The 17,459-nt window shown below is 44.6% G+C and overlaps 1 protein-coding gene across 2 annotated transcripts in view; it reads left to right on the forward strand.

Moving 5' to 3' along the window:
- The window catches only part of Abca1 (ATP binding cassette subfamily A member 1), a 126,152-nt gene that overhangs the window by 82,264 nt on the left and 26,429 nt on the right, over positions 1-17,459 (forward strand). For both annotated transcript variants that reach the window (XM_021159924.3, XM_085839292.1), the window contains exons 18-30: positions 178-291; positions 1,784-1,955; positions 2,850-2,981; positions 4,296-4,438; positions 4,604-4,741; positions 5,431-5,651; positions 6,873-6,945; positions 7,819-8,021; positions 9,722-9,770; positions 9,960-10,073; positions 11,047-11,195; positions 12,743-12,867; positions 14,761-14,859. In XM_021159924.3, coding sequence (XP_021015583.1) covers positions 178-291; positions 1,784-1,955; positions 2,850-2,981; positions 4,296-4,438; positions 4,604-4,741; positions 5,431-5,651; positions 6,873-6,945; positions 7,819-8,021; positions 9,722-9,770; positions 9,960-10,073; positions 11,047-11,195; positions 12,743-12,867; positions 14,761-14,859 — 1,732 coding nt within the window. The remainder of the gene's footprint in view (positions 1-177; positions 292-1,783; positions 1,956-2,849; positions 2,982-4,295; positions 4,439-4,603; positions 4,742-5,430; positions 5,652-6,872; positions 6,946-7,818; positions 8,022-9,721; positions 9,771-9,959; positions 10,074-11,046; positions 11,196-12,742; positions 12,868-14,760; positions 14,860-17,459) is intronic.

Raw genomic sequence — 17,459 nt, forward strand, 5'->3', positions numbered from 1 at the left:
AGGTGAAGAATATATGATCTGCCCTGTAGATTTCAGCAAAAGTTAGCTGTCTCCCTCCAGCCTATTCCTTTCTCATAGGGTTGGTCAAGGAGAAAGAGGATCTGGCTAGACAATGTCAGAAATGCTCAGATTGCACCAGCTTGGGTCATACCTGTGTTATCTGTGCTTTGCTTTCAGGACAGTATGGAATTCCCAGGCCCTGGTATTTTCCTTGTACCAAGTCCTACTGGTTTGGTGAGGAAATTGATGAGAAGAGCCACCCTGGTTCCAGCCAGAAAGGAGTGTCAGAAAGTAAGTGCCGATTGCCAGCACTCTCCCACAGCTAATGCAGCTGCTGCCCTGCCAGAGCAGGGCATGCCTCCTACATCTACATGTGATCCCAAAGCCACAACCATGCTAGAAAAACCCCATGCAGTCCACCCTCTCCAAATGCACTTCTCCCATTGCTGTCGCATGCACTTAAGGGAACCCTATCTAGCTCCTGAGGAGCAGTTCTAGGAAAGTATATTTTGATCAGTGTAACCATCTTTTTCCCGTCTTGGATAATTGTGCTATTCTGTGAATCCAGGAGGAATAACTACAGTTAGCCATCACTGTGGGCCTCATCTCTCTGCCTGCCTTGCTGGGGTGGTCTAGGCCAGGGAATCTGTACGTGAATGCCAGGGGGCTGTTATAGATGCAGCCTATGCTTTGTAACTTCCCATCCTTTCTTACACAGGGCACTAATCCCCTCTTAGCTCCTGACTGCAGGTAGAGGTGCCCCCGTTCTTCCCAGGGTTTCTGTTTGTGTCTTTGTTCTTGGTGTGGCTTCCTTCTCTATTGTCAGTGGTTCACTTTCTTCCTGTGAGGTCTGTAGACCTGCTTCCTTCCTACATGGTCCATAGTCTGCTACCTCCTACATTGTCAGAGATGCTTCCCCTCTACACTGTCAATAGGCCTGCTTCCTCCTTATGCTGTCAGGGTCTCTTTTCTTTGCCCTTCCTCAGATCTTCAGTTGTTAGCTATTGGTACACCCTAGTGTGAATAACAGGCAATTTTTAAAATTTTATTTTATTTCTTTATTTATTCACTTTACATCCCGCTCACTGCCCTCCTCTTCATCACCCCCTCCCATAGTTCTTCCCCCTCCCCTCCCCCTCCCTTTTTCCTCTGAGCACATGAGAGCATCTCTGAGTATCCTCGCACCCTGGCACTTCAAGTCTCTGCGAGGCTAGGTGCCTCCTCTCTCACTGAGGCCAGCCAAGGCTGCCCAGGGAGTAGAACATAACCCATGTACAGTAAACAGCTTTTGGAATAGCACCCATGCCAGTTGTTTGGTACCCACATGAAGGCCAAATTATTTTTGGTTTTATGTTTGTTTGTTTGTTTGTTTGTTTTGGTGAGTCCTTTTCTCACTTGGTATAATTCTTTTGAGATCCACTCAAATTGTGATATATTTAATTCATTTTTTTCCTTAATGAGTAGTATTGCACAGTATAGACATCCATGACACTTTTAGATAGGTTTTTTAAAATGGCTGTTGGCATACTGTATTTTAATTGTTTGTGCAGCCTTTCTTCATCAAAAGACTAATGTGTTTTTTTATAAGTTCATTGCTACTCTCAGCTCACGTGTTCCAAGGGGCTTAAAATATTTCATCTTGTGTTTGTCTACAACATTAAAGGTTGAGCATAGACAGAAACTAGTTCTGAAAGTCTAAGCATAGACTTTTGTATTTGTGTACTCTTCTGATCAGGGCAGTGTTTCCTGTGGGATCATCTCTGTCTCCATTCTTTTGTCACAGTCTGCATGGAGGAGGAACCCACTCATCTAAGGCTGGGGGTGTCCATTCAGAACCTGGTGAAGGTTTACCGAGATGGCATGAAGGTTGCTGTGGATGGCTTGGCGCTCAATTTTTATGAAGGCCAGATTACCTCCTTCCTGGGCCACAATGGAGCAGGGAAGACCACCACCATGTAAGAAGATGGTGTGACTCTCCCAAGATCTACCTCAGGAAATCCCTACTTAGAAACATAGACCTAAGGAAATTGAATTGGTCACTTGGCTAAGAGTGGAGCATGATGGGAAGAAATGTGTCAATCATGAGAATGCTTTCTGAGGTCTACATTTTGCTAGGTCTTTTCCTTTTGATGAGCTTTCCCATGCAGTACTCAGAATTCCTCAGCTTTCTTGGAATCTGAGGTTTCTGAACTTGTTGGTTCAGAAATTTGAAGCATGAGACTGGAAAGAAAGATCAAACAAGCTAGAGGAAAAAGGACAGTCCCAAAAAATCTATCTCTAAGCAGAGGAGAGAAGGCCTGGACAGCTCTCTCCCTCTGCCTTCCCAGGGACCTGTGAGGACAGAAGAAGGGCTATAGAATATCATAGTTTGCTTATGGTAGTGTGGTCCCTCTGCCATTCCAGAGGTTGATCTTCTCGGGGTGACAGGCTTTCTTCTTCAACATAAAACACTGTGTTATGAACATGACTGAGATACTCAGAAATTCTGTTATGCAACACAGTCATTTCTTTCTTTTAACAGTATGTTCTTGTTTGTTCATTTTTCTGTACAAGATGTTAGGCATACAAAATTTGTTTTGAGGAGTACATCGTGGTACAAATTAAGAGTGTCATTTTTCAGATGCTCCTAGTAAACTCCTCTTCCTAAGACATAGGCTTATGCTTAGCCACTCACTAAAACAAATGGCCTCTGCTCCGTGGGCATCTGTTAGATTGGATTGGAGTAGATTAGATTAGAAAGGAAAGAATCGAGTTAAGTGGTGTGATCTGTTCTCCTTGCCCGGGCTCTGCAGCCCTGATTGGTGAGGCTGGGTCTTCCTGATTCTTGAGTCTGTTATTCTTGTCCTCAGGTCAATACTGACTGGGCTGTTTCCCCCAACTTCTGGCACAGCCTACATCCTGGGGAAGGACATTCGCTCGGAGATGAGCTCCATCCGGCAGAACCTGGGAGTCTGTCCCCAACATAATGTGCTGTTTGACATGTGAGTAGCAGAAGTGCACAGAGAGGAGCACCTCCCCCACTTCCAACCCCCCCAAAGCCCCTACCTCCTTTGGGACCTGGGAGTCCTGATGGTATGAGTAGAATATTACTAAAGAATTCCTCCTTTTGGGTATGGAGTGGTAGTAGGTCTTTCCTCTTCTGACACACAGTGACAAGTTGCCTTTTAATTTCAGGGGAAAAAGGTGAAGTTGGTGTATCGGCTGATGGGATTTAGAAAGCCATGTTCTCTGTTACTGGATTGGAGGGTGTTTGTTTGTTTTGTTTTGTTTTGTTTTTAGCTCGGCCATCTTCCTGATGCATTCCTCCTTGCTCTAGTTTGTTTTTGGTTGCTGTGATAAAACAATGACCAAAAGCAACCTGGAGAAGAAAAGATTTATTTAATTTTACAATTCTTTGGTCACAGACCATCACTGAAGGAACTCAGGGCAGGAACCTAGAGGCTGGAGCTGAAGCAGAGACAACAGAAGAATGGTGCTTACAGCCTTGCCCTCCACTGGCTAACTTAACTTACTTTCTTACACAGTCCAGAATCACCTGCCTAGGGAATGGTACCACCCACAGTTGGCCCAGCCCTCCCACATTAGCCTCTAATCAAGAACATGCTCCACAGACATGTCTACAGGACAATATGGTAGAGGCAGTTCCTCAATTGAGGAACCCTTTTCCTGAGTGGCTCTAGTTTCTGTGTAGACTAACCATCCTTAAGGCATGGTACAAGAACCTCAAAAGACACTTGGCACAATGGCCCTGTGTTCTCTGCTCAAGTTTGCTCCCACCCAGGTTGTCCACCAGCAAGTTGGATCCTAAAGGAGCCCTGGTAGTAGAACAGAGGAAGGCCTGAGCACTCTGGTGGAGGAACAAAGAATGTCCTGAGCCCTCTGACTGCAGGCAAAGCCTTTCCACTTTGTAGGTTTTAAGGTCCCTTTTTCTAAATTCAATGGCTTGGGCTTCTGAGTCTCCCAGGGCCTCCTTTACCTTAGACTTAGAACTTGAGACCCATTGAGGTTCACTCACATTAGTGAATGATGAGCTAACATGGTCACTAAAAAACTGAATGGAGAACCTGGAATTTAAAGTTTTAACGGCCTGGTGCCTGGTGATCAGGCCTGTTGGCTATAGGATATATCTGTTCCATTGTATGGCTATTTGTGTACTGTGAATTCTCCCTTCTGGTTACCTTTTCAAAGAAATTGAGTGCTTTTTAAAGACAAGAATTGTGTGGAAGAGAGGAAAACTGTGCCAAGATACGTCCATCCTACTGGGCCCCGAGCTGACCTACCCCTTTTTCCCCCAGGCTGACTGTTGAAGAGCACATCTGGTTCTATGCCCGCCTAAAGGGGCTCTCAGAGAAGCATGTGAAAGCAGAGATGGAGCAGATGGCCCTGGATGTTGGCTTACCCCCGAGCAAGCTGAAAAGCAAAACGAGTCAGCTCTCAGGTGAGCCCTGGACATCTTCCTTACCTTCCTTCTCCAGACAAGCACCCTAGAGTTCAAGTCTGGATGGTTGGTGACAGAATCCTAACCCTCTTTATGTCTACAGTCATCTCTCACCACGCCTACCCCCACTTACCATTTGAGGATGTGTCTTGCTCTGTCTTGTAGGTGGGATGCAGAGAAAGCTGTCTGTGGCCTTGGCCTTCGTGGGTGGATCCAAGGTTGTCATTCTGGACGAGCCCACAGCCGGGGTGGACCCGTACTCTCGCAGGGGAATATGGGAACTCTTGCTGAAATACCGACAAGGTACATGCTGTTACTTATTTCCAGTCATGACCGGGGTAGAGAAGGGCTCATGGGAATTGTGGCTAGTTGTGTTAGGGTAACAGTTGCTTCTCAAGAAAAGTTGGGAGCCTCCTTGAAGCTCCGTTTCTGTCCTGCTTTGCAAGATTCTTTTTTGTTTGTTTGTTTGTTTTTGGGATTTTTTTTCGAGACAGGGTTTCTCTGTATAGCCCTAGCTGTCCTGGAACTCACTTTGTAGACCAGGCTGTCCTCCAACTCAGGAATCCGCCTGCCTCTGCCTCCCAAGTACTAGGATTAAAGGCGTGTGCCACCACGCCCGGCTTTGCAAGATTCTTAAGACGTATACTTCATTATTTAAGGGCCTACCAGAAGAGCAGAAAGGGGGGTATGAGCATACACATACATACTGTAGTTAGACCATGTCCTTGTTCATGTTGGCCGTGACTAATGGGAATGTCTGTAAACTTCTTAGCACACTTGATGGAGCAGGATCCCAAATAAATACTGCTCTCCTTTTTGTGACAATTGCAAACTGCCATCCCCCAAGCCTTGCCATGCTGGGGTCACATCTGTGGAGGTTAAAGACCTCCCCATGTCTTTCTCATATGTGACATTTCTGCCGTTTGTGTCACTATGATCGGTGAGAACTGACAAGTCCCACTGTCCCATCTCCTTGTGTTTGTGCCTGGCAGGCCGCACCATTATTTTGTCTACACACCACATGGACGAAGCTGACATCCTTGGGGACAGAATTGCCATCATTTCCCATGGGAAGCTGTGTTGTGTGGGCTCCTCCCTGTTTTTGAAAAACCAGTTGGGAACGGGTTACTATCTGACCCTGGTCAAGAAAGATGTGGAATCATCCCTCAGTTCCTGCAGAAACAGTAGCAGCACCGTGTCTTGTCTGAAAAAGGTGAGCAGCCATCTTGGGGCTGGGCTGGTGTGGGGATGAGGCAGCCAGGGCTTGTTTCCATAGATGGCTTGTACGCTGGCGCCCCACGCTGCTAAGATTAAGGCAACATTCCCCTCGCTTCGTGGGCCTGTTACAGTGCATCATGGTTCCTGTGTGGAAGGCCAGGAGACCTCTGCTCCCGCCACATTAGTTCTGGCACAGCCCCTTTATATTCCCTCTGCAAGTGCCCTGGGTTATGCAGACAAGTCCTTTGAGGGCTTTATCCTATCAAAGAAAAGAGAACTTGCCAAGAGGTAAGGGGAGCCTTGCCTTAAATCTTACTGGTCTTGACTTTGAAACTATGAAACACCAAATATTTACAAGATACTGATTTTAAACTCTCCCATCCCCTTATAACCAGTGGGTTTAGAAAACAATAATGTTAACAGTACATTTTTGTTCTGTTTATATATTTTTTATTTTCTAAGTGTAGAGCAAACCAGGGAAGACAGGATTATTTTTATAATCTCAAATGAAGGGAGTGAGGCTTGTAGGAATTTGTAGCATATTCAAGGTCTCCCAGCAAGGATGTAAAAGTGAGGACCAGAATCCTGGATCTGGTTTGTTACGTGTTTCTTACATGTTACATGTTTCTTATATGTCTGAGATGTGTTTGTGTGGTTGGTCACAGCAGACTACCTACCTACCCTGACTCCTACCTGATTTGAACTCGTATCCATTTATTTTCCTGTTAACTGGAGCCTCCTCATTCAAGTGTGGTCTGAAGTGTAGCACAGCAGCCTCAGTTGGGAATTCATTACACACATGGTGACTTGGGCCCCATTCAGACCTACTGGATCTGTCTCTGCATGTTAATAAGGTGCCTGAGTGCCTGAATGCATATTCACATCGAGGAAGTGTTAAATTAGCTAAGTGTTCAGGTAAATCCCACGCGGGAGCGGTTGGCAAATGACCAGTGGCAGCATTGATCTGTGGCCACAGTTCTGTTGACACTCAGTTTGCTGGCCCCTCTCACCCTGGTCAGTGAGGTGGTCCATATTGAGCACACTTATGGCAGCAGTGGTGTCCGAAGCCATGGCTGCCAGTGGCACACTTCCCAGGGAAAGCTTTCTGCTCTAGTTTTATGCCGTAGAACTTCCTGGATGCTCTGTCCATCAAAGGTGGTGGTGGCTATGCCCGGTTTGACCCCTGACCCGTTCTCACCTCCTTCTTTGTCATCAGGAGGACAGTGTTTCTCAGAGCAGTTCTGATGCTGGCCTGGGCAGCGACCATGAAAGTGACACGCTGACCATCGGTAAGGATTCTGGGGTTTCTTATTCAGGTGGTGCCTGGGCTCCCCGCAGCTGGGCAGAGTGGAGGCAGAGGAGGAGAGGTGCAGAGGCTGGTGGCGCTGACTCAAGGTTTGCTGCTGGGCTGGGCTGGGCTGGGTGGCCGTGGGAGTGAATGCAGCTTGGTGGTGGCTTGGCCTAATACTTGCTGGGGAGCATGGGGCTTGGTCTTGGGGCTGGGAGGGCCGGATTCCAGAGAACAGATGTGACTGGGAGTCTGGGGAATACCTTGGGGGGTGGGGGAGTGGATTTAGCCAGATGCTGGATGAGATGTAGAGGGCCAAGCCAGTTGGAAGGGAGTTGAACTCCACATCTAAGAATGGTGAGAGCCCAGGAGATTAGGAATTTCCCATTTCAATTTCCCTCGAGCAGTGCCTATGAGAGACTAGTACCACCAGTGGCATATGGAATAAAAATATAGAGCTGACTGTCCCAACAGCTGGCTTTTTCCAGGAAGGTTTCTGCTCCCACAAACTGTTTGATTAGTCATCTCCTGAGGTAAACCATGGATCGCCTCATCTGAAAGTTTACAGAAGGGCAGGGTCTTATATGCTTTCTAAACTCATTCTGTTGAAGAGTCCTGGTACAGACACATTAGACACAAGACACCTATCCATCACACACCTAGTGACCATCAGTGGGCTTAGGTTTTGTGATGTAAGAATTAGTTAGAGACAGTCTTTGCCCTCCTGCTAGAGATGAATAAGCCAATGGGTTTGGCATCTTAGGACAGACAGTATATATGGGGTGCTTCTGAGCTGTTGGGAAAGGGAGAAGCAAGCTGGCTCTTTCTGTGGAGTCTGTGATGACTGAACACCTTCACACTCTGGTCCCTGCAGATGTCTCTGCTATCTCCAACCTCATCAGGAAGCACGTGTCTGAAGCCCGGCTGGTGGAGGACATTGGGCATGAACTGACCTATGTGCTGCCGTACGAAGCCGCGAAGGAGGGAGCCTTTGTGGAACTCTTCCATGAGATTGATGACCGGCTCTCAGACCTGGGCATCTCCAGTTATGGCATCTCGGAGACCACCCTGGAAGAAGTAAGCTCAATAGTCCCAAGGCCAGAGAGGCCACTTAGCCTGGCAACCAGATGGCTATAGAGTTGGTTCCTGAGAGTTTAAGGCATTCGCATCTGGGTAACGTTAGCCCAAGTTAAACAATGTAAGAGCGTAGGTAGTGGGAGACAGCAGTGTATTGGAGTGTTAGGATTGCTCCCTGGAGTGAATAGTATTGTGACCGGGTGACAACACTCACACATAGTAAATCACTGATAGTTATGGACAGTCGACTGGAGCCAGGTGCTGAACTTGATAAGTTAGGTGGTTTTGTTTTGTTTGTTTGGGATGAAACTTGACTAACAGCATTTCTCCCATCCTTTGCATTCTTCCAAATCATCCCTTACACTTCTCCTTGCTCACCTTCAAACTTTGGCCTCGTTTCTTTTATTATCATTATTATCATTAGAAGTAGCAGTATCTGTATTTTATTTAAGATTTATTTAATCTATTATTATTATTTAATCTGTTATTACTATTTGTATTTTATTTGTTTAAGTTTTATTTATTTGAGTACACGGTAGTTGTCTTCAGACACACCAGAAGAGGGCATCTGATCTCATTACAGATGGTTGTGAGCCACCATGTGGTTGCTGGGAATTGAACCAGGCTCTCTGTCAGTGCTCTTAAATGTCTGAATAATCTCTCCATCCCCTGTGTTTTATTTTTTTAAATAATATTTTTACTTACTATTTGAGACTATATTCCAGAATATTAGTGGTCTTTTTTCAGTTCCTTCCAGATCCCTCATCCCCACCTCTCTACCTACCCAACTTCCTATTTTCTCTTTTAAAGACAAAATAAGCTCATGGGATCTATTTGTGTTGGTGGACTGCTCCTGGGTGTGGGGTGTGGCCTGGAGTGTGGTCAGTATACCTGTGTCACTCCATTGGTGGCCTTTTTTTTTTTAAACATTGAAGGCTCTTTTAATGATCACAGCAGGATGAGAATTAATAATGATGTTGATTTAAGATTATGAATCAGAGGTTTGGGGCTTCAAAGCCCAGGTAACTTTCCTGCGTAGCAATGCTTCTCTTTAGAGATACAACATCACAAGCCTTGAGGCCTGGGATGGCTGTAAACATTGTCTGGCTTGGCTGGTTCCCAGGGTAGATTGTGCAGTAGAGTCATCTGTGATGATAGTAGAGATTCTAAAGCTCCTCTCTTGTGCCTTTGAGTTGGGATTTCTGTAGACATGACTTTGAACTTCTGCCGCATGCTTCCGACAGAATGGTCTGTAGGCGGGTTTGGAGATCAGTGACTTCATTCAGATGTCCCTCTACTATAATATTTATTTCTAGTGATAAGAAGCTCATTTCCTTGTCATTTGTCTTGCATAAGTGATCCCAATGCTGTCCTGCTCAAAGGTCTGGGAGCACAGATCTGACAAAAGTGACTTGCCTCACTCTCTGTAGGTTCAGAATGAATTTTATCTACAGACATAATGTACTGGTTTGTTTTAGAAAGAATGGCCTGGACTGATAGCTATCACATGTGAGGAAATGTTTTCTGCCCCAAACAGCTTCTCTCGAGTGGTTCTGATAAAATTCTTGTTGATAAATGCAGCCTCTACCTTCTTTATGTTAAGAGCCTAACGTGGGATTCCATAACCTAAATCTGGGAAGTGATAACTTCTTTCATAAAACATGTGCTCACTTATATTGTATCCTGCTTTAATTTCTCAGATATTCCTCAAAGTGGCTGAAGAGAGCGGGGTGGATGCTGAGACCTCAGGTAACCTGTCTGAGAGGGCTGCACACTGGGTAGGCTTTCTGTTGGCTGTTGGAGCTAACCCCTTTCGTGCCTTTCCCTTTGCATTCGTCTGATTCAATCCCATTTTTTAGTGTATGGGTTTGCTCTGGGAAGGTTTGCTGCCTTACAAATAAATAAATAAACCATAGGATTCCTTCCTTTTCCATTTAGATGGTACTTTGCCAGCAAGACGAAACAGACGGGCCTTCGGGGACAAGCAGAGCTGTCTGCACCCATTTACGGAAGATGATGCTATTGATCCCAATGACTCTGACATAGACCCAGGTTCGCATGGGCAGTATCTCTGTTCTGTTGTTTGAACTTGAGTTTGTCTTTTATGTGTTTCTTAGCTATCTCTTTGATCACTTTTGGCTAAGATCACAGATCCTAACAGGTTCCAAAGAAAAGTAGAAAAGATGAAAGAGCCCCTTTTCCAATGTGGCATATCTGGTCAAACATGAAGAAACCCACCCTTATCACTTCATTTAAAAGAAGGTTTTCTCGGATGGGTATGAGAAGATGACCCATCCATGCTCTGAACCTGTTTATATCGTCATCTCTCTAGGGCACCAGTTTCTTGCACACCTAAGTGCTTAAGCTTTGAATGAAAGTGTTTTGAATGGGTGTTTGATTTTGAAGGAATAAAAGAGGAAGTTGTGTTCTTTGACATGTATATTTTTTAATGACTGTGCCCATATGTGGTTGAGATGGAGAAAGGCAGTATGAAATGAAACAAATTCGTAGACTTGTCTAAGTGCCTCAGTTAGCAGTCATTAGTTTCAGACAAGGATTTCTAGACAACTTTTGGTGAGGACAGAAAATTATCTGCTTTTATGAGTCTGCCTTTTTGTACTTACTTCATGTTTCATTGTCAGGACTTAGATGTTTTAAATGTGTCCACTTTTTACCATGCATATAAAAGATAGAAGACTAATAACCATCATGTGCCAGCCTACATGGCCCAGTTCATGGAATTGGGCACAGATTGCTTCTGTTATTTGTGTGCACATCTTTGCTTGTCCTGAGGGATCTTCATTCTCTGTGCTCATCAGATGGGAACTGAAAGCATGCATGTTGAGAAATATAACTTTGAGTTGAAAGTTGAGTTTTTCAAGAAACCTATTTACTCCTGTGAGGTACTGGAGGCTTCAAACCCCAGCTTCCAAGATGACTGCTGAAGCTAGTAGAGGGAAGAGTAGAGTCATTCAGAGACAGGAGACATTGATTATAGCCAACCCTCCATATGTGCTGCTTACAGAATCCAGGGAGACGGACCTGCTCAGTGGGATGGACGGCAAAGGCTCCTACCAGCTGAAGGGCTGGAAACTCACCCAGCAACAGTTTGTGGCCCTTTTGTGGAAGAGGCTGCTGATTGCCAGACGGAGCCGGAAGGGTTTCTTTGCTCAGGTGAGGTGTGCTGGGCTCTGCCTTCATGGACTGCAGGCTCTTGGACTAGTGAAGACAGGCTAGGACTGTGGTCAAGATAGAGATGCTGGGACCAGTATGCCAGTGATTTCCCTGGGCTTCAAATTTTTCATCTGAAAATGAGTGGGGATATGTGGCTGTTAGGAGGATGAAACGAATTTATTTAGAATGGACTTTGACATTACTTGGGGAGGTGGCTATAATTTAGAGGAGATCATGACAGGGACACAGTTTAGATAAACCAGTTGGGCAAATTCAACTCTCATAACATGAGAGTCGCCATGCTGAGTTGTGTTTGGCAGTGTACTTATTATTAGAAACATGGTGGGTATGTTTTTCTCTTAATTGACAAGCGCGAGAGAGCTAGGAATGGAACAGGCACATTGATTTCTCCCATATCACAGTTTGCAAGCTGACTTATCAGTTAAAGTCAGCTATAAAGTTACTTCATTCTACAAAATGAAGAATTATAGAGAACACGTCCATGAAGCCCTCCCTGCAGACCACCTGGGCAACACTAACTCAGAGCATGAGCATGAAGCCTGCAGACCTGGATTTGGAATCTGGTTCAGTGAATCACTGGCTGACTTCCCTCAGATCCATGATGCTCTAGTTTGTGAACAGTGATAATGATACTAACACCACCAATAACTACGAAATAGGATATTAAAGGGGCTGATTCTCACTACAGTACTTTCCAGTGGAATTATTCATCCAGTGATAATTTTCTATATTGAAATACAGGAATATTAAAATCAGAGTGACTGTTTGGATTCTTATGGCTCTGGGGATGGAATCCCAGGGTGTGTGAGCTCTCTACTACCAAGTTACACCTACAGCCAGGGTTACCATTGAATCACTGAAGTTTTTAAAGGGTAAATTTCTCAGAAAGGAAGGAAGAGATCCCTTAGCTGACCCATGCATTATGTTGTTTTCAGAGAAGGGATATAGGAAATTTGGGGAATTTCAAGGAAAGATTTAGATAGTTATGCTTTTCACAGTGCTCATAGGAGAGACGCTGGCTGCTGCTACTTCTGGCGGGGGAGTTGGTGTCATGTTCTCAGTCCTCAGATTTACTGATGTCACATAGGACCCCTGCAAGTGGAGATGATACCAGGATTCAGTCTCCTGGCTCCCAGTCCAGGGCTGTTCTGCCTTCTACCTGAGTCTATGATCCAGGCTGGTTTTTCTCAGTCTTTGGAGGGGAGAAAGGATTGAGCTTAAAGAGTCAGTCACTCTGACTCTTTACTCTGTGACATTCTCGGCTTGTGCCTCTGTTAGGTGACCATAGCCTCTGTCTTTGTGCTGTTAGCATCTGGAAATGCCTTGGGAGAAAGGGGCTTAATTTTCAGTCTCCTTTCTCTCCAAGCTGCCAGAAATACCTTGGTAGAACTTAGCCCCAGGCCTTGCCTGTATTCCTCATTCCTGTGTTGCTAGTCTATGGGGCTGGCTAGACTTTCAGGGGCTTGCTCTTCAGGCTTCTAAAAACATGTCCTGTTGTCTCTTCCCTCACCAATGCCTATTTATAGATTGTCCTGCCAGCTGTCTTTGTTTGCATTGCCCTGGTCTTCAGCCTGATTGTGCCACCCTTTGGCAAGTACCCCAGCCTGGAACTTCAGCCCTGGATGTATAATGAGCAGTATACATTTGTCAGGTATGTTTGTCCTTTGTGCCTCAAGGCAGAGAGGGTTGAAACAGACCAACAGTTTTTCCTATGCTGAGAGCCAAGGAGTCAGAATCCACAGTTCTGCAGTGGAATGGGTCTTCTCATGATGGTTCAGGCTCCTATACAAGCCACTACTGTAGCAAAGAACAATAGTAAATGATACTGGAAAATACAGGTGAATCTCTGCTGGGCATTTCCCCTTGTATTGTTAGGCTCTTGTCAGGTATGCTTTAATTCTGTAACCAGTAAATCTTGCAGGTTAGGATGTTAGCTAAGTGTGCGTCTTCAGGCAAGAATGCTCCTATTCCATACTGATCCTATTAAAATCAGAAGATAGGGGACTTTCGAGACCTTGTTTAGTATAGGTTTTCTTCTGTTCTGATGCAGGGCAGGTCTGTAGATGGGAGAAAGTGTCAGGGATATAGAGGGAAGTTTTAAAAAATCTATGTGAATGTGTGTGTAGGATATTTATAGATCATGTATAGATTGTTTATTAGCCTCTTTTGCTCTAGCTCACTTTCTTTTTTTATTATTTTTATTTTTTTTATTAGGTATTTATTTCATTTACATTTCCAATGCTATCCCAAAAGTCCCCCACCCGCTCCCTCACCCATTCCCCCACCACCCACTCCCACTTCTTGGCCCTGGCGTTCCCCTGGACTGAGGCAGATAAAGTTTGCATGACCAATGGGCCTCTCTTTCCACTGATGGCCGACTAGATCATCTTCTGATACATATGCCGCTAGAGACACGAGCTCTGGGGGGTACTGGTTAGTCCATATTGTTGTTCCACCTATAGGGTTGCAGATCCCTTTACCTCCTTGGTTGCTTCCTCAAGATCCTCCATTGAGGGCCCTGTGATCCATCCAATAGCTGACTGTGGGCATCCACTTCTGTGACTGCTAGGCCCCGGCATAGTCTCACAAGAGACAGCTCTATCTGGGTCCTTTCAGCAAAGACTTGCTAGTATATGCAATGGTGTCAGCGTTTGGAGGCTGATTATGGGATGGATCCCCGGATATGGCAGTCTCTAGAGACTCAGCTCCAAACTGTGTCTCTGTAACTCCTTCCATGGGTGTTTTGTTCCCAATTCTAAGAAGGGGCAAAGTGTCCACACTTTGGTCTTCGTTCTTCTTGAGTTTGATGTGTTTAGTAAATTGTATCTTATATCTTGGGTATTCTAAGTTTCTGGGCTAATATCCACTTATCAGTGAGTACATATTGTGTGAGTTCTTTTGTGATTGTGTTACCTCACTCAGGATGATGCCCTCCAGGTCCATCCATTTGCCTAGGAATTTCATAAATTCATTCTTTTTAATAGCTGAGTAGTACTCCATTGTGTAAATGTACCACATTTTCTGTATCCATTCATCTCCTATAGTTAAAAGTTCGTTTGATCCCTTTCTAGCTGATGACCTAGCATTGCCCATGGCTACAGATCATGACATTGGTTTGTGCTCTAGACCCATTATTTCTTGGACTTTTTAATTGTGCATACAAATAATCAATAAAATCTTCCTGTCTGTTCTTGGAATATCCTAGCTGTCAGTGTCAAGTGGTATTTATCAAAGTAGTTTTGAAATACTGATCCTTAATGATTTTCTTTATTTTAAATTAAGTGCATATGTATGTGTGTGTGTGTATATATATGCACACCTTCACATGTAATCTCTGCACATGCTTTATTGGGGGCACTGTATGTTACCCTGATGCCAGATGTTTGAAGCTCCTTGCAGGTGGCTTTGTATATAATTAATTTTAGTCTTAGAAGCCTATTCCTCAGAAAACACTTAGCAGAATGTTTTCTGTAGAAAACTTTTCCTGCCTCCAAGTCCTGGTTTGGATGAACGACTGACCTGGATGTCTCTCTTGTATCTGTAGTAACGATGCTCCCGAGGACATGGGCACCCAGGAACTTCTGAATGCTCTGACCAAAGATCCAGGCTTCGGGACCCGCTGTATGGAAGGAAACCCAATCCCGTGAGTGACACTTCAGCCTTGAGCTGCCTTCTCCTGACGGCTGCCGGGTTTTCTTTCTGGTGGTATTGCCTGTTTCATTGTGACCACTGTCAGGTTTTTTTTTTTTTTCTTTCAATCAATTTTTATTTTAAAAAGCCAGAGGATAGCCAAATCAATTTAGGAACAAGTAGACTCTTCTAGCATCCTGTACACCAAATCATTACCAACGTTTGTTTACTCTGCTGTATGTTGATTTTAAATCACAGCATGCACTTACTGACCAAATGCTCTCCCCTTCTCATCTTGACCCCAGCTCCCATACTTGTGTGCCATAGTAGACTGGTGGAGTGTGAAGCTTGCAGCTTTGCTTATCAGTTTCTTTAACCAGCAGAGATGACATGCTGATTGTATTTATAACAACAAAGACTTTGTTTTTGTGCAGTTGCATATTTTCATCAGATCTTCAGGACTAGTTTTAAAAAGTGGGTAAACTCGGTGATATGCCCAGTTTAATCTCTATGTACTGAAGAAGCAAGTCATTGAGACACTGTGGTAAAACCAGTGGAGAGGTGAGGTGGAGTGAACTGGAGCTAGTAGACTTAGCTTCACGTTTGCAGGTCCAGAGAGAATTTATGCCTGAGGTCCACATGCACAGGCAGTGCGCGATAGCTAAGGAACTGTGGAACGTGATAGAAAAGCACAGAAAGGAACATTTGAATCCCAAACGGCGAAGGTGAACATGGCCAGTCTTGTGTCAGAGCACTGAATCCGATGGCTACGTCTATAAAAGACCTAGCAGATTTGGAGATGAATATTTCTGTGTATTTATCAGCTCTTAATTATTATTTGCTTAATTACTTTTCTGTTGTGATAAAGCACCACAGCCAAGGCAGCTTATAGAGGGAAGGGCTTTGGGGCGGGGGGGGGGGAGGTGAATTACAGTTCCAGTGGGCTAGGAGTACATGAGCCTCATTGTGAGGAGCCTGGCGGCAGGCAGAGGGATGTGCTGAGGCAGCAGCAGAGAGCTCACCTCCTAATCCACAAACAGGAAACAGAATCTTTTGAATGGCATGAGTCTTTTCAGATCTCAGAGTCTGCTCCCAGTGACACACCTCCTCCAACAAAGCCACACTTCCTGATCCTTCCCAAACAGTTCTACCAACTGGGGATCAAGTATTCAGATATCAGCCTTTGGGATGGTTCAAACCACCACAGTATCAGATGATGTGTTAGACAATGTTCTGTCACTGAGAAAATCAACTTATGAGGAGCAGAGATTTATTGGTGACCTGTGGTGTCAGAGCTTTTGGTTCATAGCTAATTGGCTATGTTGTTTGGGGCCCCTTTGGAGTCCCTAGTTAGGTAGAGCATCATGGTAGGGAACATGTGCTTCCCTACAATATAATAGCTGCTTATATCATAGATGCCAAGCCAGGGAGCAAAAGAAGAGAAAGAAGGCTTGAGGTTCTATGATTTCCTTTGAGTGTATGTCCCCAGAGACATATCTTACTTCTCTTAGGTCCTGTGACTTACATACAGGCTCTGTCAGCACCCAGTAACACCACAATCTAGGGATCAAGCCTTTAGCATTTGAGCCTTTGGAAAATATTGAAGACTCAAGCCATAGTAGGTAGTTACTAAATATCATCCTTAGTACTTACTAGAAGGACACAGCTTCTCCTTAACTTCACCAAAAAGTTAAGATTCCATGTGAAGGTTTTGTAGGAAAGAATGATGAGGTAAGATGATAATCTGGGTAGCTGGGTCCTTTGTTGGTAAGCTGAATTGTATGGATTCGTGGATTGATTCCAGCAAAGGCCAGATCTATAGGAGAGAGAACTGAGCCGACAGCTGGCCTGCAGAGATAAAAGAAATGTCCATGACATCAGAAAGTATGTGTGCTGTCTGTGCACCATGGATGCTCTGCTGGAAGCAGTCTGAAAGGCAGAGCCTCACCCCACCATCTCAGACTAAAATTCAAATTTTAGGTTCCTGGGGATCATCAGGATAGAGAATTCTGACTAAGTTGCTTTTTCAAGTGGTCTTTAGTTTGTCTCAGCCTGTTGTCTTTTAAAGGTCTTTGGTATGAGTTTCATAAGGGTAAATATTTTAGGGAAGAAGCTTTAAAGAGAAAATGAGGAATTATTTGTGTAAAAAGCACTTGTGTGCATATTTATAAACACACACACACATGTGCACAGACATGAGGTATAAAGGTTGTCCCTAGTTTAAATTGTGGAATCTTGAAAATTGGAAATATGGATGAGAGGCTAGAAATGAGACATCATTTTATACTCTTATTTTATCAGTAGGGATAAATGAACCCTGAGATTGCAAGGGACTTGTGATGCACACCAAACAGTTAGGGCCCTGCGTTGTCTCTGAGGATGCTCGTAGACAACCTCCCCTTTCATACAGTGAGCATTCCCACTCCACTCAGCTCAAGTCTTTGCTTATTATAGAACATCATTTGGATCTTGCCATTCTCCACAAGACTTTGAACATGCTGAGCCTAAAAATACAGGCTCCTAACCATGTCTCTGTCATGAAGCTCCTCCCCCTCTTCCCTCCTCATTGTCTTAGAGCTCATCTCACGACCTTCTTGTTTTCATCAAACACAT

Source organism: Mus caroli, unplaced genomic scaffold (genome assembly GCF_978045245.1).
Source record: "Mus caroli unplaced genomic scaffold, Mus_caroli_1 scaffold_6, whole genome shotgun sequence".
Taxonomy (NCBI): Eukaryota; Metazoa; Chordata; class Mammalia; order Rodentia; family Muridae; genus Mus; species Mus caroli.